Source organism: Alligator mississippiensis, chromosome 2, assembly GCF_030867095.1.
Source record: "Alligator mississippiensis isolate rAllMis1 chromosome 2, rAllMis1, whole genome shotgun sequence".
In the NCBI taxonomy this organism is placed as follows: Eukaryota; Metazoa; Chordata; order Crocodylia; family Alligatoridae; genus Alligator; species Alligator mississippiensis.
In genome coordinates, this window is record NC_081825.1 from 227350396 (window position 1) to 227368873 (window position 18478).

Genomic DNA, 18478 nt, shown 5'->3' on the forward strand with positions numbered 1-18478 from the left:
TTGCTTGCCCATTGCAAAAGGTAGCAGACCTCACAAGATGTATAGAAAGGCTACTAGTGGGCACTGGAAAGGAGCTGGTGGTCATGGTCGATGTGGATACCAAAAACGTAAGGAAGAATGGGAGAGAAGTCCTAGAAGCTAAAATTAGGATGTTAGCCAGAAGGTTAAAGTTCAGGACCTCCACAGTAGCATTCTATGAAATGTTTCCCATTGCATGTGCAGGATCAGAGAGACAGACAGAGCTCTAGAGTCTCAATGCTTGGATGAGATGATGGTGCAGGAAGGAATGGTTTAGGTTTTATCAGGAATGGGGGAACCTTTTGGGATGGAGGAATCCATACAGAAAAAAACAGGCTCTACCTGAACCAGAATGGAACCAGGTTGCTAGCACTAAAGATTAAAAAGGCTGTAGGGCAGTTTTTAAACTGAAAAGTGGAGAAAAGCCAACAGGTGCGGAAGAACACACAGGTCAGGGCTGAAAGAACCCCAAAGGGGGACACCACGCAAATTCTTTCACAGCTTGAAGAGGATAGTAGGAGAGTAAGAAGTATAACTCTAGATAATAGTCAGGATAAGTCAGTGTGCCAAACAAATAGTGTGAGCAGTAATAGGCAGCTGAGCAAAAACAAAATTTATAAGTGCCTCTACACAAACGTCAGAAACCTAAAAAATACAAGATGGGTGAACTAGAATGCCTGGTATTAAATGGTGACTTCATCATAAAAGGAATCTCAGAGACTTGGTGGAAGGACAATAATCAATGGGGTGCTGTTCTAACATATTACATACTATATAGGAATGACAGAGTAGGATGCTGGTGGAAGAGTGGCACAGTATGTTAAGGATAGTATAAATAGTAGCAACATAAAAAAAAAATACCTGAAAAGAAAACTGCCATAGAATCCCTGTGGGTAGTAATTCCATACTTGAATAAAAATAATATAGTGCTAGGATTGTACTTTGACCACCTGCACAGGAAGGTGAAGATGATTATGAAATGCTCAGGGAAACTAAAGAAGATGCTAAAGTGGGACAAGCGATGATAATGGAAGACTTCAACTATCCTCTCACAGATTGGGTAAACACCTCATCTGGGTGAGACTTGGAAATAAACTTTCTGGATGCGATAAACAACTGCTTTGTAGAACAACTCATCTTGGAACCCACAAGAAGAGAAGCAGTTCTAGGCCTAATCCTGAATAACACAGGACCTGGTTCAAGGGGTATCTGTTGGTGAGCCACTCTGTAATAGTGACCATAACATAATCCCATTCAGCACTTGCGTGGGAGGGAGTAAGACAAAAATGTCCACCATACTCATATACAACTTTAGGAAGGGAAATGACATAAAAAATTAAGAAATTAGTCAAAAGTTTAAATAAGCATTCATAAAAGTAAAAAGCCTGCAGGCAAATTGGAAGCTGTTTAAAAATACCATATTAAAGATTCAGGAAAAGTTTATACCACAAATCAAAAAGTGGCCCAATAAAACCCCTGCATGGTTCAATAGCAGAGTTAAGGAGATCATTCAAGGCAAAAGGCATCCTTCATAAAATGTAAAGTGTACCCAAATGAGGAAAAGAGGAAAGCTTACAAATTCTGGCAAGTCAAGTGTAAAAGCAAAATAAGGCAGGCCCAAAAGGAATTTGAGAAGAGTTTAGCAAAAGATGACTTCTTTACATACATCAGAAACAGAAAGCCAGCTAGAGAACCAGTGGGACCATTAGATGACCAGAGTGTAAAAGGTGCACTCAGGGATAATAATGCCATAGCAGAGAAGCTATGATTTCTTTGCATCAGTGTTTACCACAAAAGATACTGGGGAAATTCCCATGCCAGATCAGTTCTTTCTAGGAGATGGATCTGAAGAGTTGGACCACACTGAAGTAACAACAGAAGTTTTGGAACATATCAATTAGCTGAATACTAACAAGTCACCAGGACCAGCTGGCATTTACCCCAGAGTTCTGAAAGAACTTAAAGGTGAAATCGCAGAATTGCTGGCAATAATATGTAACCTATCATTATAAACAGCCTTATGCTAGAGGATTGGTGGGTTGCCAACATAATTCCCATCTTCAAAAAGGGTTCCAGAGATGATCCTGGGAATTACAGACCAGTTGCTCTCAATTCCATCCCTGGCAAATTGATAGAAATGATAATAAAGAATAGAATCAGCAGTCACATGGACAAATATGTTATGTTGGGGAAGAGTCAACATGGTTTTTGTAAAGGGAAATCCTGCCTCACTGATAGCTAGAGTTTTTTAAGGGTGTCAACAAGTATGTGGACAAAGGGGATCCAGTTGACATCATATATTTGAACTTTCAAAAAGCATTCAACAAGGTTCCTCACCATAGGCTTTCCAAAAACCTATGGTACCCCAGGATTGGAGGAAAGGTTCTTTCATGGACTGAGATCTGGTTAAAAGATAGGAAGCAACAGGTAGGGCTAAATGGTCACTTTTAAGGATGAAGGCTGGTCAGAAGTAGGGTCCTGCAAGGATCTGTGCTGGACCCTATTTTTTCAACATTTTTCTCAATGACCTGGAAATAGGAGTGCATAGTGAAATCTCCAGGTTTGCAAATTATACCAAATTATTCCAGGTAGTTAAGTCCCAAGCTAAAGGAGAAGACCTGCAGAAAGATCTTGCCCAGCTAAGTGAGCGGGCAAAAAAAAATATGGTAGATGAACTTCAATGTCAACAAGTGCAAGGTATTGCACCTGGGGAAAAATAACCTCAATTATACATACACAATACTGGGTTCTGAACTTTGTTATATGACTCACGAAAGAAATGCCAGTCATTGTAGACCAGTGATCTCCAACCTTTTTAAGTAAGAGATCACTTTTTAATTAAAAAGCAACGCAAGATCTACCATGCACCACCCTCCCCCTCCGCCCAGCAGGTCAATCGGGGGGAGGGGGGTGGGATCAAAGCAGAGGAAGAAAAAATTATTTGGGGGCATGCCCCTCCAGCAGGTAAGTCTGTGGGGGAAGGGGGAGGGGAAAGGGCCGTGGCGGGGGGTGGGGGCAGATTGAGGCCCCAGTGGTGAGGGAGGGAGCTGGGCACAGGCAGGAGCAGGGGTTGGGGATAGTGGGGCCCCAGACAAGCCAGGTGGTGGGACAAGCAGAGGCCCACGGGGGCACATGCCCCCCAGGCCTCCGCTTGTCATCCCCACCCCTGGTCCCTGCTCCTGCCTGTGCCTGGCTCCCTCCCTCACTGCTGGGACCTTGATCTGCCCCTGCCCCATGGCAGTGAGGAAGGGAGTGGGTCTGGGGCAGGGGCAGGCCCTGCACAGCTGGGATGGGGCATGGGATGGAGCCATGAGCAGCTTGTCTGGGGGGGCACAGGGAGGGGGGAGACATGTAGCCCAGGAGAGCATGGGGGCATGTGACCCCAGATCTGTACGCGAGGTGGAGCGCACTGGGACCAGGGTGGCGCCAGGCTCTTCCCAGTGGGGACGTTGGGCCAGGTTGAGCTCAGGCCAGGCAGCAGTGGTGATAGTGCTGGGAGCGTGACCACTGTTGTCAGTTCTTTAAAAACATCATCTCAGTGTTAAGCGATGACCAAAACAGTCAATAAAATGTTGGACATCATTTAGAAGGAAATTGAAAACAAAATGGAAAACATCATTATGTCATTACACAAATCCATGGTGCGCCCACATCTTGAATACTGCAAGCAGTTTTGGTCCCTACATCTCAAAAAGGTTTCATAGAATTAGAAGGTCAATCTAAATGAGGAGCCTGGAGCAGCTGTCATACCAGGAAAGACTAAAATGGCGGGGACCCTTCCATTTTCAAAGAAGGTGGGGCCTTATCTAGTTCTGATTTTTTCTAGTTCCAGTCACTGGATTTTACTACACCTTTGTCCGCTAGATTAAAGAGCCTTGTATTATCAGATACCTTCTTGTGCAGATATACTTGTAGCTCTTAATCAAGTCACCTCTGAACCTTCTTTTGAAAAAGCTAACCAGATTGTGCTTCTTTAGTTTTTTACTGTAAGGCACAATTCTCAAAACCTCAAATGTTTTATGTTACTAGCCTAAAGATCAATATGAGAAAGAAATAAAGTGATTAAAGAAATCAGATAGAAATAACAATAGACAAATCAGATAGACAATAACAGTGAAACACATTTAGAAAGAAAAGCTGCAGATATAGTATCAGACAAAAGTTGATTAAAAAGAGAGATTAATTTAACTAAAAAAGCCAGAGTTCTATTATTAATTAAGCACTGGCATTTTGATTGGTGCTCAGCATGACACAAATATGAATGTCAGCCCTTGAAATAAGGGACAGGATGCACTGGGAAGCTGGGAGAGGGCAACAGTCTAGATTTCTGCAGTACTGTTTACTCACTTGTGGGTATCACAGAGGAAGTGAGCTCCTGGAGGGACTTGAGTACAGGGAAGGAAGTGGCTTGGCAAATTAGCCTGAGAAGAGAATTCAGTGCATGGGCATCAGTTTGGAAGGGTACTCAAACACTCAAATGGGAGAAGATTTAGAGGACACCAACGTTGGTGTCACCAGTACAGCCAGAAGGACAGAATGCAGTAAGAGATGCAATTGGAGATCCTTAAAAATAAAAAAATTAAAAAAAAAGAGAAAACTCAATGTCAGAGTTTGTAAACGGGATTTTATTACCAACATGTTAAAGCAAAGAGAGCTTGAGCACTTTAGAATCAGAAAGCAACTCACTAGGATGTCTCCCAAAAGACAATGATCTACCCTTTATTTTTCCCTTTTGTTGCCCAAGCCTCAAAATGAGACCCCATCAAAAGAGATTATGGCTATAGGAGGACAAAATCCTGTGCTAAATACATTCCAGAAATAGCATCCCTCATGACATTACAGTGCTCTCTGCTGGACTACTGTAAAGACTTATGCCACCGATTTGTCATAAGTACAGTTAGAGAAGGTGTTTAATTAAGAATGGTAGTTTTCTTATTAAATAGTAGTTTATTGTACCTGCACTCAGAAGACTCATCTGGCTCTGGGCTCCCTTGTTCCTAATCAGCTCTTGCTTGCATTTGAATGATAAGATCAGGATATATTAGCACAGTCTTTCAGAAGCAATTATAAGAAAATAATTACTAAAGGTCTCTTGTTAAGGAAGTTCAGACATATGCCTAGCACAAAGAACAGACCCATGCAGAGCAGCAGGAGTTCTGAAGCCACTCTGTGAGAGAAGATACAAGAGAAAAAGTGTATGGATCAATCTATATGTACATTTGGTAATTGAAAGCTTTTACAGTTCAAATAAAGGCCTCTGGTGAGTCTTGTTAAATTCTTGGTGAAGTCACTGCTTACTATGTAAACGACAGTAAACATTGGGTACTTGCAGTCCCTGGCAGAAATATCCTGGCAGTATCCAATTCCAAGCCTTGTGCTAGCACCAGGCAATCAGTTTTTTCTATTTCCCCACTTGTCAAAGCTGCAGGCCATAATCATCTTGTTTCTTCTACAAAGAACTGAGATCCAATATGTCACATGCTGCCAGTGTAAGTGTCAAAATCTTTGTGCATGAGTCACTAAATTCTGAATTCCATTCCATTTAGTATTACATAAATGGAAAATAAGTCACTGCCCAGGATAAAGGGTAGAACCTGTTCAAGAAATATGGTAAGTTTCCCAAGACTGTGCCATCATACTGGAATTCAGCAGGACTGGTGGATGAGTTTACTCTAATGTGAATTCTTCAAAAAGAGAAGACATTATTAGAATGCCTGAAACACACCAATAGTTTGCTTAAAAGATTCATGGGTCCATAAAAGCCGCATAAACTGAAATCTGTTTATCTAAAGATCAGGTACGACATGGCAAATGGTAGTATGCCTCATGCTATGCTTCACTTCTGCTCTGAACAGATCACCTCTCGTGGGGAAAGAGATGGGGAAAGCTCAATCAATCCTGTTTGTTTATAAGAAAAACCAACTATGGCTGTGATGGGTGAGTATTCAGTAGGAACCAGAGTTAAGTATGCCATCTTATTTCCCATTGTATGTCAGGTAGCTTATGTTAGGACCTCTCTTTTCCCCTTAAGTTTCACTTTAATGTTTTTAAGGAAACCAATGTTCAGCCCTTAGCTATTACTTGGGCATCTGCACACAATATATGTGCCCTTTGAAATAATCTAACTCCTTGCCTGTGCAAGTGTTAACGTTTGCACCCAGGGCCAGTGGGTTTTGTGCATGCAGAGTTGAACACTTCCATGTGTACTGGTGTCAGAATATTTAAAAGGTGGTTGAAAGATGTATAGTAAGTGTTAGCATGGGCAAACTGCAAGTGTAAGTAAGTGTTTTAATGTTTTCACATGTGCACAGGTTGAGACTAGGGAGGGGCCCAGCTGAAAACTTACCCCAAAAGATTTGGAAATTGTTTAAAACTCACTAAGCATGGACAGGCTGGACCACTATAATAATAGAGTGACATAGTTTTGTTGTTTTTGTAATGTATAGAGACTTGTCATAACTATCAGAAAATTATTTCCCAGTAAATCACATTCCTGGCACCTCTAAACCAGGTGGGAATCTGGGGTCTGCATAGGCTAGAGTATAGAGAACTTAAGGATCAAATACAGTATTTACAAAGGAATCAAGAGTCTAATATTGTATAAAACCCAGAGTAAATTTTTCAGTGCTGTTTCTCCTTCTTCCATGCTTGCCCTAGTCCTTCATCTTACTAAGTTAAAGGAAAGGATGAGTATATTGCTCCCATGTTTTTTTCAGGTCCCTCTTTAAAGGTCTCTCATTTCTCAATGTATTAGCTAAAATGAGTAAGTAAAAGCTCCTGGCGGATATTATAGGCTTCAGAGTCCATAGATTCCATTTGCTCATATTCCTCCTCTAGTTGTTCCATCTGTCCTGTTGCTGGGGTAGACCACACATCTAACCCATGTTCCAGAGAGATATTATGAAGCACGCAGCAGGCCAGAATAATGTGGCTGGACTTCTCTGGAGAATATTGCAGGGTGCCTTTGGACCCATCTAGACAACGAAACCGTGATCTAATGGTTCTGAATGTCCGCTCAATTATATTGTGAGTGGCAGAATGTGCCATGTTATAACGGTATTCTGCAGGGGTCTCGGGGATATGCAGAGGTGTCATTAACCATGTTCGGAGAAAGAAGGAGCTGTCACCTGTCAAAGGAAATAACCAGAGAGTTTACATGCAAATACTAACAGCAGATCTCAGCTCTTCATTCCTAAACTAAGTAGTGTAAAACTAGGCAACTCCCTAGCACTGTGTATAGTGATTTCTTTGGCCTTAACACAGAACATGGGCAAATCCAAGCAGGCATGAACAGCGTGTGCCCACGGCTGCGCTGGCGGCGGTGAGAGTGTGGCGGCTGCAGTAGGAGCATGGCAGCAGTGAGCGTGGAGCTCCTGCAGATGAGGCCGGCATTGTCGGCAGCAGAGGGGAGGGTGGTGAGCACTGACCAGGGGTCAGCGACCACCTGCAGGTGGCAGGGATTGCTGACCATCCGCAGACACCGCTGGTGGTGTTGGTGGTGGGGTGGCGAGTGGCGACCGCCCACAGGTGCCGCTGACAGTGTTGGCGGCGACTTCTTGCAGGGTATGCACTGCACCTGCATGCACCTCCTACGTGTCACCCTTGCAAGCATGCGTGAGAAGAGCATGGTTAGGTTTGCACATGAGACCAACAAGAAGAAAACTTAAGAGCAATTCCATTCTACCAGAGTAAATAAAGGCAGTGGGAAACAAATTTAGAGAGGGCACAGTTACTACACATATGCAAACATTTTGACTAGAAGCACATGTAGAATAGAGGACTGTGCAATTCAGCCTAGGGAAAAATAAACTGAGTTATGAGGACAAGGACTAATGGGTTCTAAGGAAAGAGCTTTCATAGGCAACAACCTATTTCATCAAATGCTAGGAATGGACCAGACAAGGACAAAACAGGAGAGCTGTATACAACTACAGTTATTAGATTCTGTGAAACAATAAGTAGGTCACTGCTCTTCCAGTTCTGTGAGCCAGGCAGAGCCCACTCATCCTTTAGATCCCAGGATGAGTTTGTGAGACTGCAGTTAGAAATAACCCATTTTTACTTGTAAACGAAGCACAGCGGATCCAAACTCAGATAACCATGGAACCCCAAAGGCACATTTACAGAGTTAATTTTCAGAGTAGGACCACATATTCTACCCCCCACACGCACATTTTCCATGGAACATGGCCCTAGATAGCTTTTCCCTTGTATTTGCAATTGGGTAGGTGTACTCTTATAGGCAATAGTAAAACAAGTGACATGTGCCAGTGAGACCAAGAAAGACGTCCCAAGTCAGCTGGGGTTCGTTTGCACTAAAAGTGAACCTCTGTCAGTGATATTTCAACCATGAGTCTAGTCTGCTGCCTTCTCTGGTTGTTCCATCTGTCCTGTCATTGAGGCAGACCACATGTCTAGCCCATGTTCCAGAGAGCTGTTACAAAACACACTGTAGGCCACAGGGGACAATGGGAATTAACTTACCAAGCAACCATCCATCTTTGTGCAGCCCAGCTTCAAACTGGCTGGTAAGGGCTGCCTGCTGTAGCACAGTGCAGTCTTGCAGGCTGCCCGGACAGTGTGTCTCTACACTCAGAAGTACTCCTCTGGCATCACAAACCATCAGGCAGTTTAAAGAGTGCAGGCCCTTTCGGTTCACATAGGACAGGTCCTCAGCATTTGGTGCTTTGATTGCCACATGGGTGCAGTCAACCACCCCTAGCACTCCTGGGATCCCTGCCAGGCTATAGAAGTCATCCTTCAGGCTCTGCATTGAGGCTTCATCCTCTGGAAAATGAATGAATTGTGAGGCTCTTTCCACCAATGCCTCGGTGACATTGGCAACACAGCGGCTCATGGAGGCCTGGCTGATGCCAATGGCATCTCCCATCCTAGTCTGAAAGGAACCAGAAGTATAAAAACCTAATGCAGCAAGAATCTGTGTCTCTGGACTGATGGCCCTGGACCGCTGTGTAGGGCGAGAGAGGCTGGCTCCCAGAAGATCCACCAGATAGTAAATGAATTGTCGAGGAAAGCCATACATGGACATCAGATACTCATCAGTGACATCCTCCAGCTTGAAGCGATCCAATGTCCTATGTCCACGGCCATACAGCAAGAGGTCACAGTCGAGAACTGCTATAGGTACAGCCATAGCCAATGCCCAAGGAAGCGCTAGGAGCTGCTTCCAGTGTTTTCACCTGCACAGAAGCAAATGGAAGGGAGTTTCAGAACAGTTTAGAAAATTCAGCCCATTGCCATCTTCCCTGTGTCCAGGTTACTGCCAGCAGGGTAAGGAATGCTCACCTAAGAGAAATTGACAGAGCAAATCTCTTTTTGTTTCCAATTCTGTTTGATTTTTTTTAAAGCTGGGATCAGTTTTAGTGGCCATTGAAAGGTGCCGAGGGAACTGAGTCAGTCAGTCCAGTCTGAGACCAAGAGCAGAGTGAGTTTCTCTGCAGTCCTATCACTATGCCTTCACTTTTACAAGAAGTGACCTGCAGCAGGGCTTGGAGGGTTCAGCCTCCTTAGCTCTTCCACTGCAGATGCCAAGGGGCTAGTTGTGGTCTTGGTTTCACCCCATACCTAGTGGAAACTGCTACTGAAATCACAACAAATCTGTATTTCACAAACAGAAAAACTTCCAGTTGCTACCAACTTGGCTCATGTGTTAACTAGTCTTCAGAAGACATATAAGCCACTGGGAAATTTTCCTCTTATTTCTGCTCTGTCATTGAACCAGTTAAGCAAGCTGGATGAGGATGATTCTTCCTTTCTGATGGCAGGGTATAGACTTATGCACCTTATAAACTTAACTAAATCAGAGATACACAACTTTTCATACTCCCCAGCTCTTTGCTTTCAACTTTTTTCTTTCAGAGCCAGTTTGTTTTATGAAGAGCCTCAACTGAAGCAGGTGAGGGTGTGCAATCTCAGAATGACACAACCAAAGATGCTCTCTCCCTAGAAAGTTGGAGAAACAAATACCCGCTCTTCCACTTCACAAGATCACACGTCCTGGACAGCAATCCCCTGAGTCTCCCCTTTGACCATACCAGGTCACTGAGAAGGCATGGTAGATCTGTACCTTATAGACTGGGGTGTTCAACCTCCAGCCTGTGGGCCAAGTACAGCCTGCGGAGTTATTACATCTGGTCTGCAGGGATCCCCACAGGTCAAGAAATCTGGCAGCAAGGAGTAGACATCATTAATACTGCCACCCTCTCCCGCTGCCAAATTCCTATACCCACTCCTCTCCCACACCCAGATCAGGCTGGGCCCCTTCTCCCCACATGGCTAGACTGGTTGAGCTAGGGCTAGGCAATGCCCCTTCTCCCCTGGCTTGGGGCCAGGCTGTGCCCACTTCCCCTCACATGGCTAGATAGGAATTAGGCTTCCCACTGCTCCATCCACACAGCTGGACTGGGCCCCACGGTGCCAGCCTTGGGCCCCAAATCAGGGCCACCAGCTGGATCCGGCCTGCAGAGGGGCTGGGCATTGCCCATCTGGCCCTCTAGGGAAAGAGGTTGAGCACCACTGTTACAGACTAGCCTACAGCAGACAGGTGGTAGGTAGGTATAGATACAGAACAGGTTTTTGTGAGCTGAAGTTCACTTCACATCCCAAGGAGCAACAGGAGCAACTACATGGTGCCTGGCAAAAAATGCATGTATGACTTCAGGGCAATCAGGTGACCCTCCCTGTTGGGTAGCAGGCGCCAGCTTGCAGATGCCCGGTAGCCACAGACCAAGGGGGTAGAAGCAAAGGGCCCTCTGGAAGTGGCCAGGCAGGTCCTGGGGAGGCCCTGGGACACACTGGTGCCACATGCACACAGGTGCTACACGCACAGGCCCTACACATGTACACACGCGCAACACACATGCTACACTACACGCTGCACACACACACTGTGCTGCCGGCCGGGGGTGCAGCGGGGAGGCAGCTCCTCCCGGCCCCCCGAGCAGCTCCGGACGCCCCCGAGAGGCAGGTCAAGCTCCCAGCACGGGGCAGCGTCCGCGGCGGATGGCGGACACCGGCTCTGCTGGGAGAAGGGGGCGAGCAGGCAGGGGACCCCGGCCGACCCCCCGCCGTAGTTACCCCGCGCTGCGCTGCGCTGCGCTGCGGTACGGAGGGGCGCGCCCCCGCTGCCGGCGCCAGGCGGAGCCCAGGTTCCAGGCCGGGCGTCGCGGACGGGCTGCGCATTGGCTGCAGCAGATTCCGTACCCGGCCAGTCTCCGTCCCCTCCCCCGCCCCGATCAGTGCCTGGACTGCTTCCCACCCCCGGCCCGGCCGCAGCGCCACAAGCCAGCCCGGAGCCGCTGGGAGCCCGCGGCGGGCGAGGCGCTGGCGTGCGGAAAGTGCGGCGGCGGATGCGCAGGCCGCGGCGGCGCGGATGAAAACAAACAGCGGCGATGGCGGCGGCGCGGCGGCGGCGGCGCGCGCGGCCCTGAGAGCCCGGGCGGCTCGCAGCGGGCCCGGCCCGGCCCGGCCCCTGTCCTCTCCTCTCCTCTGTCCGCCCCGCGCGCCCGGAATGAGCCCCGAAGCCGGCCCCTTCGCCCGCCCCGCGCAGCAGGTACCGTGGCCGGGCCGGGGGGAGCGGGCGAACGGACGGGGCTTGTGCCAGCGCCCGCGGCTGCCTCGGAGCTGGGCCCCGGGCCTCCCTGAGCGGGGACAGCGCGCGCTCTGTGTGTGTGTGTGTGTGTGTGTGTACACACACGCATGTATGCACACGCATGCACACTCACGCCCTGCGGTTAGTCCAAGGCAGTGGTTCGACCGGACGGGGTACCCCGTTGGACGTTTGGCGGAGGCGCGGGGGATTGTGAGTGGGGGTATTTACATACTTTTGGTTGATCGGTCATCTTTCTGGACCCCTTAGACATAGTCTGCAGCCCACGGGTTGAAAACCACTGGTCTTAAGGTGCAGATATGCATGATTGTGTCCTCACCCACATTTAGACAGACAGACATACATACTTACCAAAGTGTGTGTGTGTATGGGGGGGGTGTACATGCACACATGTATACATACACGCGTGTAAGTATATGTATGTTTATACACACATCCATATATACGTATACACATGTGCAAATTCACACGTGTGCATGTATTTGCACATTTTAGACTAAATTGTGTGTGTACATACATATATACACATGCATACATAAATGTATGTGTGTGTGTATGTATGCATATGTATGGGAGTTTTGTGTGCATATGTGTATATATGTATGTTTGTACATTATAGACTAACCAAAGTGTGTGTGTGTGTGTGTGTACACATACATATCTCTATACACACACAGACACATGCACACACACTTTGGTTAGTCTATAAGGTACAAATGTGTGTGTGTGTGTGTATACACACACATATGCTTTGGTTAATCTTAAATTACAAGCATATGTACATATATGCACATCCACATACATATAGATGGGTATGTACACATATATGGGTGTGTGTATACATACCCATATATGTGTATGTATGTGGGTGTATATATAATAAATTCATATATGTTTGTACCTTTGACTAAGTGGTGTGTGTGTGTGTGTGTGTGTGTGTGTGTGTGTGTGTGCGCGCGTGTGTGCGCGCACAGACACAAGTATATATATGGCACAAGCTTTTGCTGGCTGAAGCTCACATTTTCTTCCAAACAGGGTGAACTCTCAGGCCCTGTGCTCCTTACTACTTCTGGGGAGATGTCATAAGTTTCCTTTCCTTTGTATTGTTTTGTATTTTTAGTCCTAATCCTTTTTGCTTCCTAGTTATTACTTGGGTGTTCAGTCCTTTTAGCAGTTAAGGCAAAGGGCACTGTTCTGTTCTGTTCTGTTCTGTTCTGTTCTGTTCTGTTCTGTTCTGTTCTGCTGGTGGAGATGGCAAAATTATCGCTGAAGTTAGTGGGAGTGGGAACAGGCCCCATATCCTGGTCTGGTTGAAAAGGAACATACTGTACTTAGGAAAGACTACAGCGCCCTGGCCCAAGAAGAGCAAGATGAGTCAGGAACAGGGAGCACGAGCAAGTCATGCCTGACCAACCTGATTTTCTTCTATGATCATGTGACAGGCCATGTGGATATGGAGAGAGAAGTGCATGTGAAATACTTTGACGTTAGCAGGGCTTTTGATGCTGTCTCCCACAACACTTATTAGCAAGCTAAGGAAATACAACTAGACAAAAGTACTGTCAGGTGGATACATGACCGGTTAGATCATCATACTCAACCAGTAGTCATTGGTGGTTCAATGTCTAGTTAGATGGAGGAAGCAAGTGGGGTCCCCCAGAGGTCTGCCTGGGTCTGGTATTATTTAATATCTTCATTAAGGATTTAGATAATGGGATCAAGTGCACAATTAGCTAATTTGTGGACAACACCAAGTTGGGTGGTAAGACTAGATCCAGAATGACCTGGATAGACTAGAAAAACAGTTTGCAATCAATGAGATGAGATTCAGCAAGGACAAGTGCAAAGTCCTGCACTTGGGATGGAATAATTGCATGCATAAATACAGATGGGGGTGGGGGGGGGTGACTGCCTAGGCTGCAGTACTGCAGAGAAGGACCTGGGGGTTACAGTAGTAGACCATAAGCTGAATATGAGCCAACAGTGTGCTCTTGTAGCAAACAGCCCCCCCCCCAGCATCCTGGGTTGTATTAACAAGGAGCGTCTCTTGCACGTTAAGGGAAGTGATTCTTCTACTCTGTTCAGCACTGGTGAGGCCTCACCTGGAGTACTGTGTCCAGTTTTGGGTCTCGCACTTCAAGAAGGATTGGACAGAGTCAAGTACAGAGGAACAAAAATGATCAGGGTCCTGGAAGACAAGTTATATGAAGAAGCAATTATTTAGTCTGGAGAAGAGAAGCCTGAGTGGGGTTTTATACATAAGTCTTTAATACATAAAGGACTAAATGGAGAGAGGATGGAAATGGGCTTTTTTCTATGACTATAGGGGACAGGACTAGGAGCACTAGTCTCAAGCTTCAGCAGGGGGGTTTTAAGTTATAGATAAAGAGGAATTTCTGATTGTGAGGGTGGTCAGGCATTGGAACAGGCTACCTAGAGAAATGATAAACTCTCCATCCTTGGAAACATTTGAGACCTTGTTGGACAGGCACTTAGCTAGGATGGTTTAGTCAAGGGTGATCCTGTCTTGAGCATGGGGCTGGACTAGAGGACTTTGTGAGGTCCCTTCCAGCCCTACATTCCTATGATCACCTCATTGTAATGTTGAGAACCTGGCTGTCTGGGTTTAGCCATATAGAAAGAAACTTGATGAATTACTGCTTTATCTGAAAATTTGTTTAATCTAGGGCTTCTCCAGATTACTGCTTCTGTGGCCTGGGCTGGAGAAACCCTCCTTTTCCTGGGGTGAAAGGAGACATTCAGTTAGGCCACACTTTTATTGAAGGGTGGAAATACTGTTGAATGTTTTCCATTTGTTTAAGTGATTACAAAATGATTTTCCTTAGAACATCAAACTTGACATGACAAAGATTAGTCAGATGTGTGGTATTTGAAAGTCACGTGGGAGGCTTGGGAGAGTGGTTGGAACTTGGAGATGTAGGTGTTGAAGATTTACTTATACAAACATTTAGTGCTCATGGGAAAGCTGTCTTTTTCCTGTAATAACAGCTCTTCTCTCTTCCCATGCCTTGAGGATGTCCTTTTCTTACCTGACATGACAAATGTGAATGGTTGTATATAGCAAAGGCATGAATGTATTCAAGGGGATTAAATACTAGGGAGACAGTGGGTGCATCTACACATGCAAATAATCCAGGAGCAGTTTACTCTAGAACAGGGGCGGGCAGTTATTATGAGTGGAGGGCTGCTTAACAAGGTTTGGTGAGCTGTTGAGGGTCCCATGTGTAGTCCCGCCCCTTGACAGCTGCCCTGTCCTGTGGTCACCATCTTGGGGCCAGAAGTCCTACCCCTAACCCCCTGACCTTTGCCACCAGGAGTCCCTCAGAAATACTCCTTTTGGGAGTGAGGTTACCATTTTAGAACCAGAAAAAAAACAAATCATACACTAAAAGTCAAACCTACTATAACGTTTTAATTTTATTACAACAAATGTTTTGTCGTGATTTGTGTTTGCATAGTTATATATAGAGGTGATAGCATAACTAAAAAATAAATTCTTAGTCTTGTATATTGTGGGGGTGTGTGCTGGTGTGTGTGTATATGGTAGTGTGTGTGTGTATATGGTGGGGTGTTGGGGTGTATGGTAGGGTGTGGGGGGTGTGTGGGGGAGCATAGGGTATGTTGGGGGTCGTGTATATATGAGGGGTTGTGGGGGCAGGTGTGTGTTGTTTATGGGGTGTGAGGGAGGATGGGGAGGTGTGGGGACCCCCCTGGTGCAGCAGCAGGTTAGGGCGCTTGTGCCTCATGCGGCACAGCTCTGGCCAGTGCTGCACATGGCAGTGAGGGGTTCAAGCTCTGCTGGGCAGTCTGTTGCTGGCACTCCATACACTCACCTGGCATGAGAGGGAACCCACGCACACTGGAACCAGCTGCCTTCCCTGCCCCTTCTCTCTCCTGCCGTGCAGCCCTGGCAGGGAAGGCAGCCAGCTCCAACACATGGGGCTTCCCTCCCATGCCATGTGAGTGCAGGGGTGATGCATGCGTGACAGTGGCAGCAGCAGCCCCATCCAGAAACTGTGCGCTCATGAACAACGTGTGCCCCCGGCAGCTGGGAGGGCACAGTGGCGGCAGGAATGCGGCGGTGATGGCGGGAGCATGGCGGTGGTAAGCAGGAGCTCCCGCAGACACCACCGGTGCTGTTGGCAGCAGGTCAGGGGGGTGTGAAGGGAGTGGGGGGGGCCAGTGCCGACCAGGGGTCAGGCGACCACCCACAGACGCCTCGACAGCAGCCAGCAGGGATCACTGACTGCCCGCAGATGTCGCTGGCAGTGTCGGTGGTGGGGGGAGGGGAGTGGCGAGTGGCCGCAGGGGGTGCACTGCCACACTTAGGTGGTGCACGTGCACCCGCATTCACCCCCTGCATGTTGCCCCTGTGTGTGCTGGCCAGGCTGGGCCCATCTGCCCACGAGGTTGGGAGTGAGGTGCAATAGGGCAGTGGCACCTGGGCCCCCTGCGTGCAGGGGTTGCCTGGCGGGTCCTCAGAGGCCCAGAATCCACCAGGCTTTTCCACTTACTTTCTATTTACTTGATACTTGCCTCAGTTATAAACAAGTCTTTATGCTGCCCTAAGCAAGTGCAGCAGTCCTGCCTATGGTCACCCACACTGAGACAGATTACAGGTATTAGTGTGCAGCCAGACCACTTGGATCAAGATGGTGTGGCAGCATGTAGTACCCCTAGGTTCTAGCAGCATTCTAATATTATAAAAGCCTTAGTTTGTCTGTCTGTCTATAATGCTTTATTTGCACTCTGATTGGTTGTCTGAAATAACCAATCAGAGTGCAGGCATTTGGACAGCAGGTGGTGGCTGTGCCGCCATGATGGTGGCAGCAGAGCTGGCCTTGCCCCGCGTGGCCTGAGGTGACAGTGGCGATGGACCTGTTGGAGGGTGAGGCCCCGGTCACAGTCCTGGCTCAAAGTGGCAGGGGAGGAAATTGGCCCCAGCCTGAAGTGGCAAGGGGGAGGGGAGGGGAAGAGCGAACCTGGTGGAACGGCCCTGGCCCCAGCCTGAAACAGCAGGGGCAATTGGCTGCGGCCCTGGCCGTGGTCCGAAGTGGCAGGGGGGAGGCAGGTGGACCCAGGCCCGTCCCGTCCTGTCCTGTCCGTGTCGGCCCCCCCCCGGGCCATTTTTGACGGGCAATTTGCTAGTATTAAAGAAAAAGCTTTTGCTTTCTGTCCATTGGTCACAATTTTCAGGCATTTGTCAAATTACTAATATACCCCCAGTTGAACAGTTTAATTGCCCTTGAAATGTATATGGAAAAATGTTTAGAGGCCAAAGTATTGGGTGGGTCCTAGCATTTTACTGCTACTTATTTCTTTAGTGCTTGCCAGAGTATGAAAGTGTGAAGCTTCTACCTAAACTCTTTAGTTTAATCTTTTTGTATCTGGAGTGGGAGGGATGTAAATTACCACAGTTGTATGAACTTGAATATTGCAAGGAGGACAGACCAGTCATTTGCAGATAAAAGTACATGTTGTGAGCATGTGACATGTCATTGCTGCACATATTGGGTTGAAAGATAGTAAAGTAATTGAAAGTTAAGGGAGGGGGGAAAGCATCTGCTGGAGCAAGAGGCTATTGCTAATCTGAGAACATACTTTTTGAAACTGTTACTTATTCAGAATAATTAAATTAGAGTTTGTGAACCGGGAGTCGTGAAGGCACATGGCATTATTTTATTTCTTATTGATAGTTTGCAGTAGTCCCTCAGGCAGGATAAACTAAAAATAGCAGAAGTCAGGGAAAGTATGAACCTATAAAATAACTACACTGAGAAACAGTATGAAAATCTACTGTCATGTGAAATCTTCAACAGGCTATTTCAGCAAGGTGAAACTGGGTGGGAACTAATGAAAGTTGAATCTGTACTGAAATACCTCTCTCTCTATGTGGTAATGAGGTTATGCCCCAAAGCAAATAGTTTGTACTATTTATAGCTTTTCTTAAAACCATCTTAAAAACCTTTTTTTCAACAGAGGTTGCAAAAATATTAGAGCCTAGTTGAAATATTGACATTTCCAGATGCAGAGTCAAGAGAGATTCTGATTCAGTCAGCACTAAGCTACAAATTCCTTGGTCCTGTGCTTCAGTGCAGGTGCTCTGCACTGCTTTGTCTGGATTTCTTTTAGCAAACACCTCCTGCTTTCTGTTCCGTTAGTAGAGTACTGTGAGAAGAAAGTAGGTGACGGAACATGATTATCTATGAATGCACAATATGCCTGTGTACCCTGTGAATGCTGTATTGCTGGGACTAAGGTCTTTTTTTTTTTACATGGGGAAAGTTCTACCTGAATAAGTAGTAGAACTCTACTATTATAGTGCCCTGTGTGGATGTACTTATTAAGTATGCAAGTGATTTCTTTTCAGTTTAGCTCACTTTCACCAGCAATATAAACTAAACTAGAAAAAGTGCCCCTCCTCTATTAGAATTAAAATCAATATGGGCATAATTGTATCTTTTTTTTAAATTCACAAATTAGGTTCACTTCCTGTGTAGACAAGGCCTCACTCTAAATAGGGATTGTGTTTTGTTGGGTTGACAACAAAACTCATATGCACTGTGGCTCCTGTTCATAGTCAGATTTAATATGACCTTTGATAAACAATCATGTCAGTACTGGTCTTATGCAGATGACAATGATAATTCACCACTACCCAAATTGTGTAACAGGAGAATGGGCCTCTGCTTCTATTTATTTTCAAAACCTTTTTTGAGGATGAATCTTAGGCTAAAAAAACACCAAAATAATCTGTTAAATATTTATTTAAAAAAAACAGTTACTATATATGGTGGTGGGGTAGAAGGA

At 46.4% G+C, this 18478-nt stretch overlaps 2 protein-coding genes across 7 annotated transcripts in view; one reads left to right on the forward strand and one right to left on the reverse strand.

The window, feature by feature from the left end:
* Nucleotides 1-4622: 4622 nt before the first annotated feature.
* Nucleotides 4623-11198, reverse strand: HARBI1 (harbinger transposase derived 1). Of its 3 annotated transcripts, XM_019477180.2 has the most exons (4): nucleotides 11116-11193; nucleotides 9325-10202; nucleotides 8503-9218; nucleotides 4623-7145 (listed from the first exon to the last, which is right to left on the reverse strand). In XM_019477180.2, the coding sequence occupies exons 3-4, from the start codon at nucleotides 9170-9172 to the stop codon at nucleotides 6769-6771; spliced, it is 1047 nt and encodes a 348-aa protein (XP_019332725.1). In that variant the 5' UTR covers nucleotides 9173-9218; nucleotides 9325-10202; nucleotides 11116-11193; the 3' UTR covers nucleotides 4623-6768. The 3 variants fall into 3 exon arrangements, with proteins under 3 accessions (XP_019332725.1, XP_006261446.1, XP_019332726.1); XM_006261384.4 differs by lacking the exon at nucleotides 9325-10202 and having other exon boundaries at nucleotides 11116-11198; XM_019477181.2 differs by lacking the exon at nucleotides 11116-11193 and having other exon boundaries at nucleotides 10106-10988.
* A 284-nt stretch (nucleotides 11199-11482) lies between these two features.
* Nucleotides 11483-18478, forward strand: part of ATG13 (autophagy related 13) — a 35050-nt gene continuing 28054 nt past the window's right edge. For 2 of the 4 annotated variants that reach the window (XM_059722821.1, XM_059722819.1), the window contains exon 1: nucleotides 11483-11590. The gene's annotated coding sequence lies outside the window, so the exon portion shown is untranslated. The remainder of the gene's footprint in view (nucleotides 11591-18478) is intronic. The other 2 variants (XM_059722818.1, XM_059722820.1) reach the window with 2 other exon arrangements.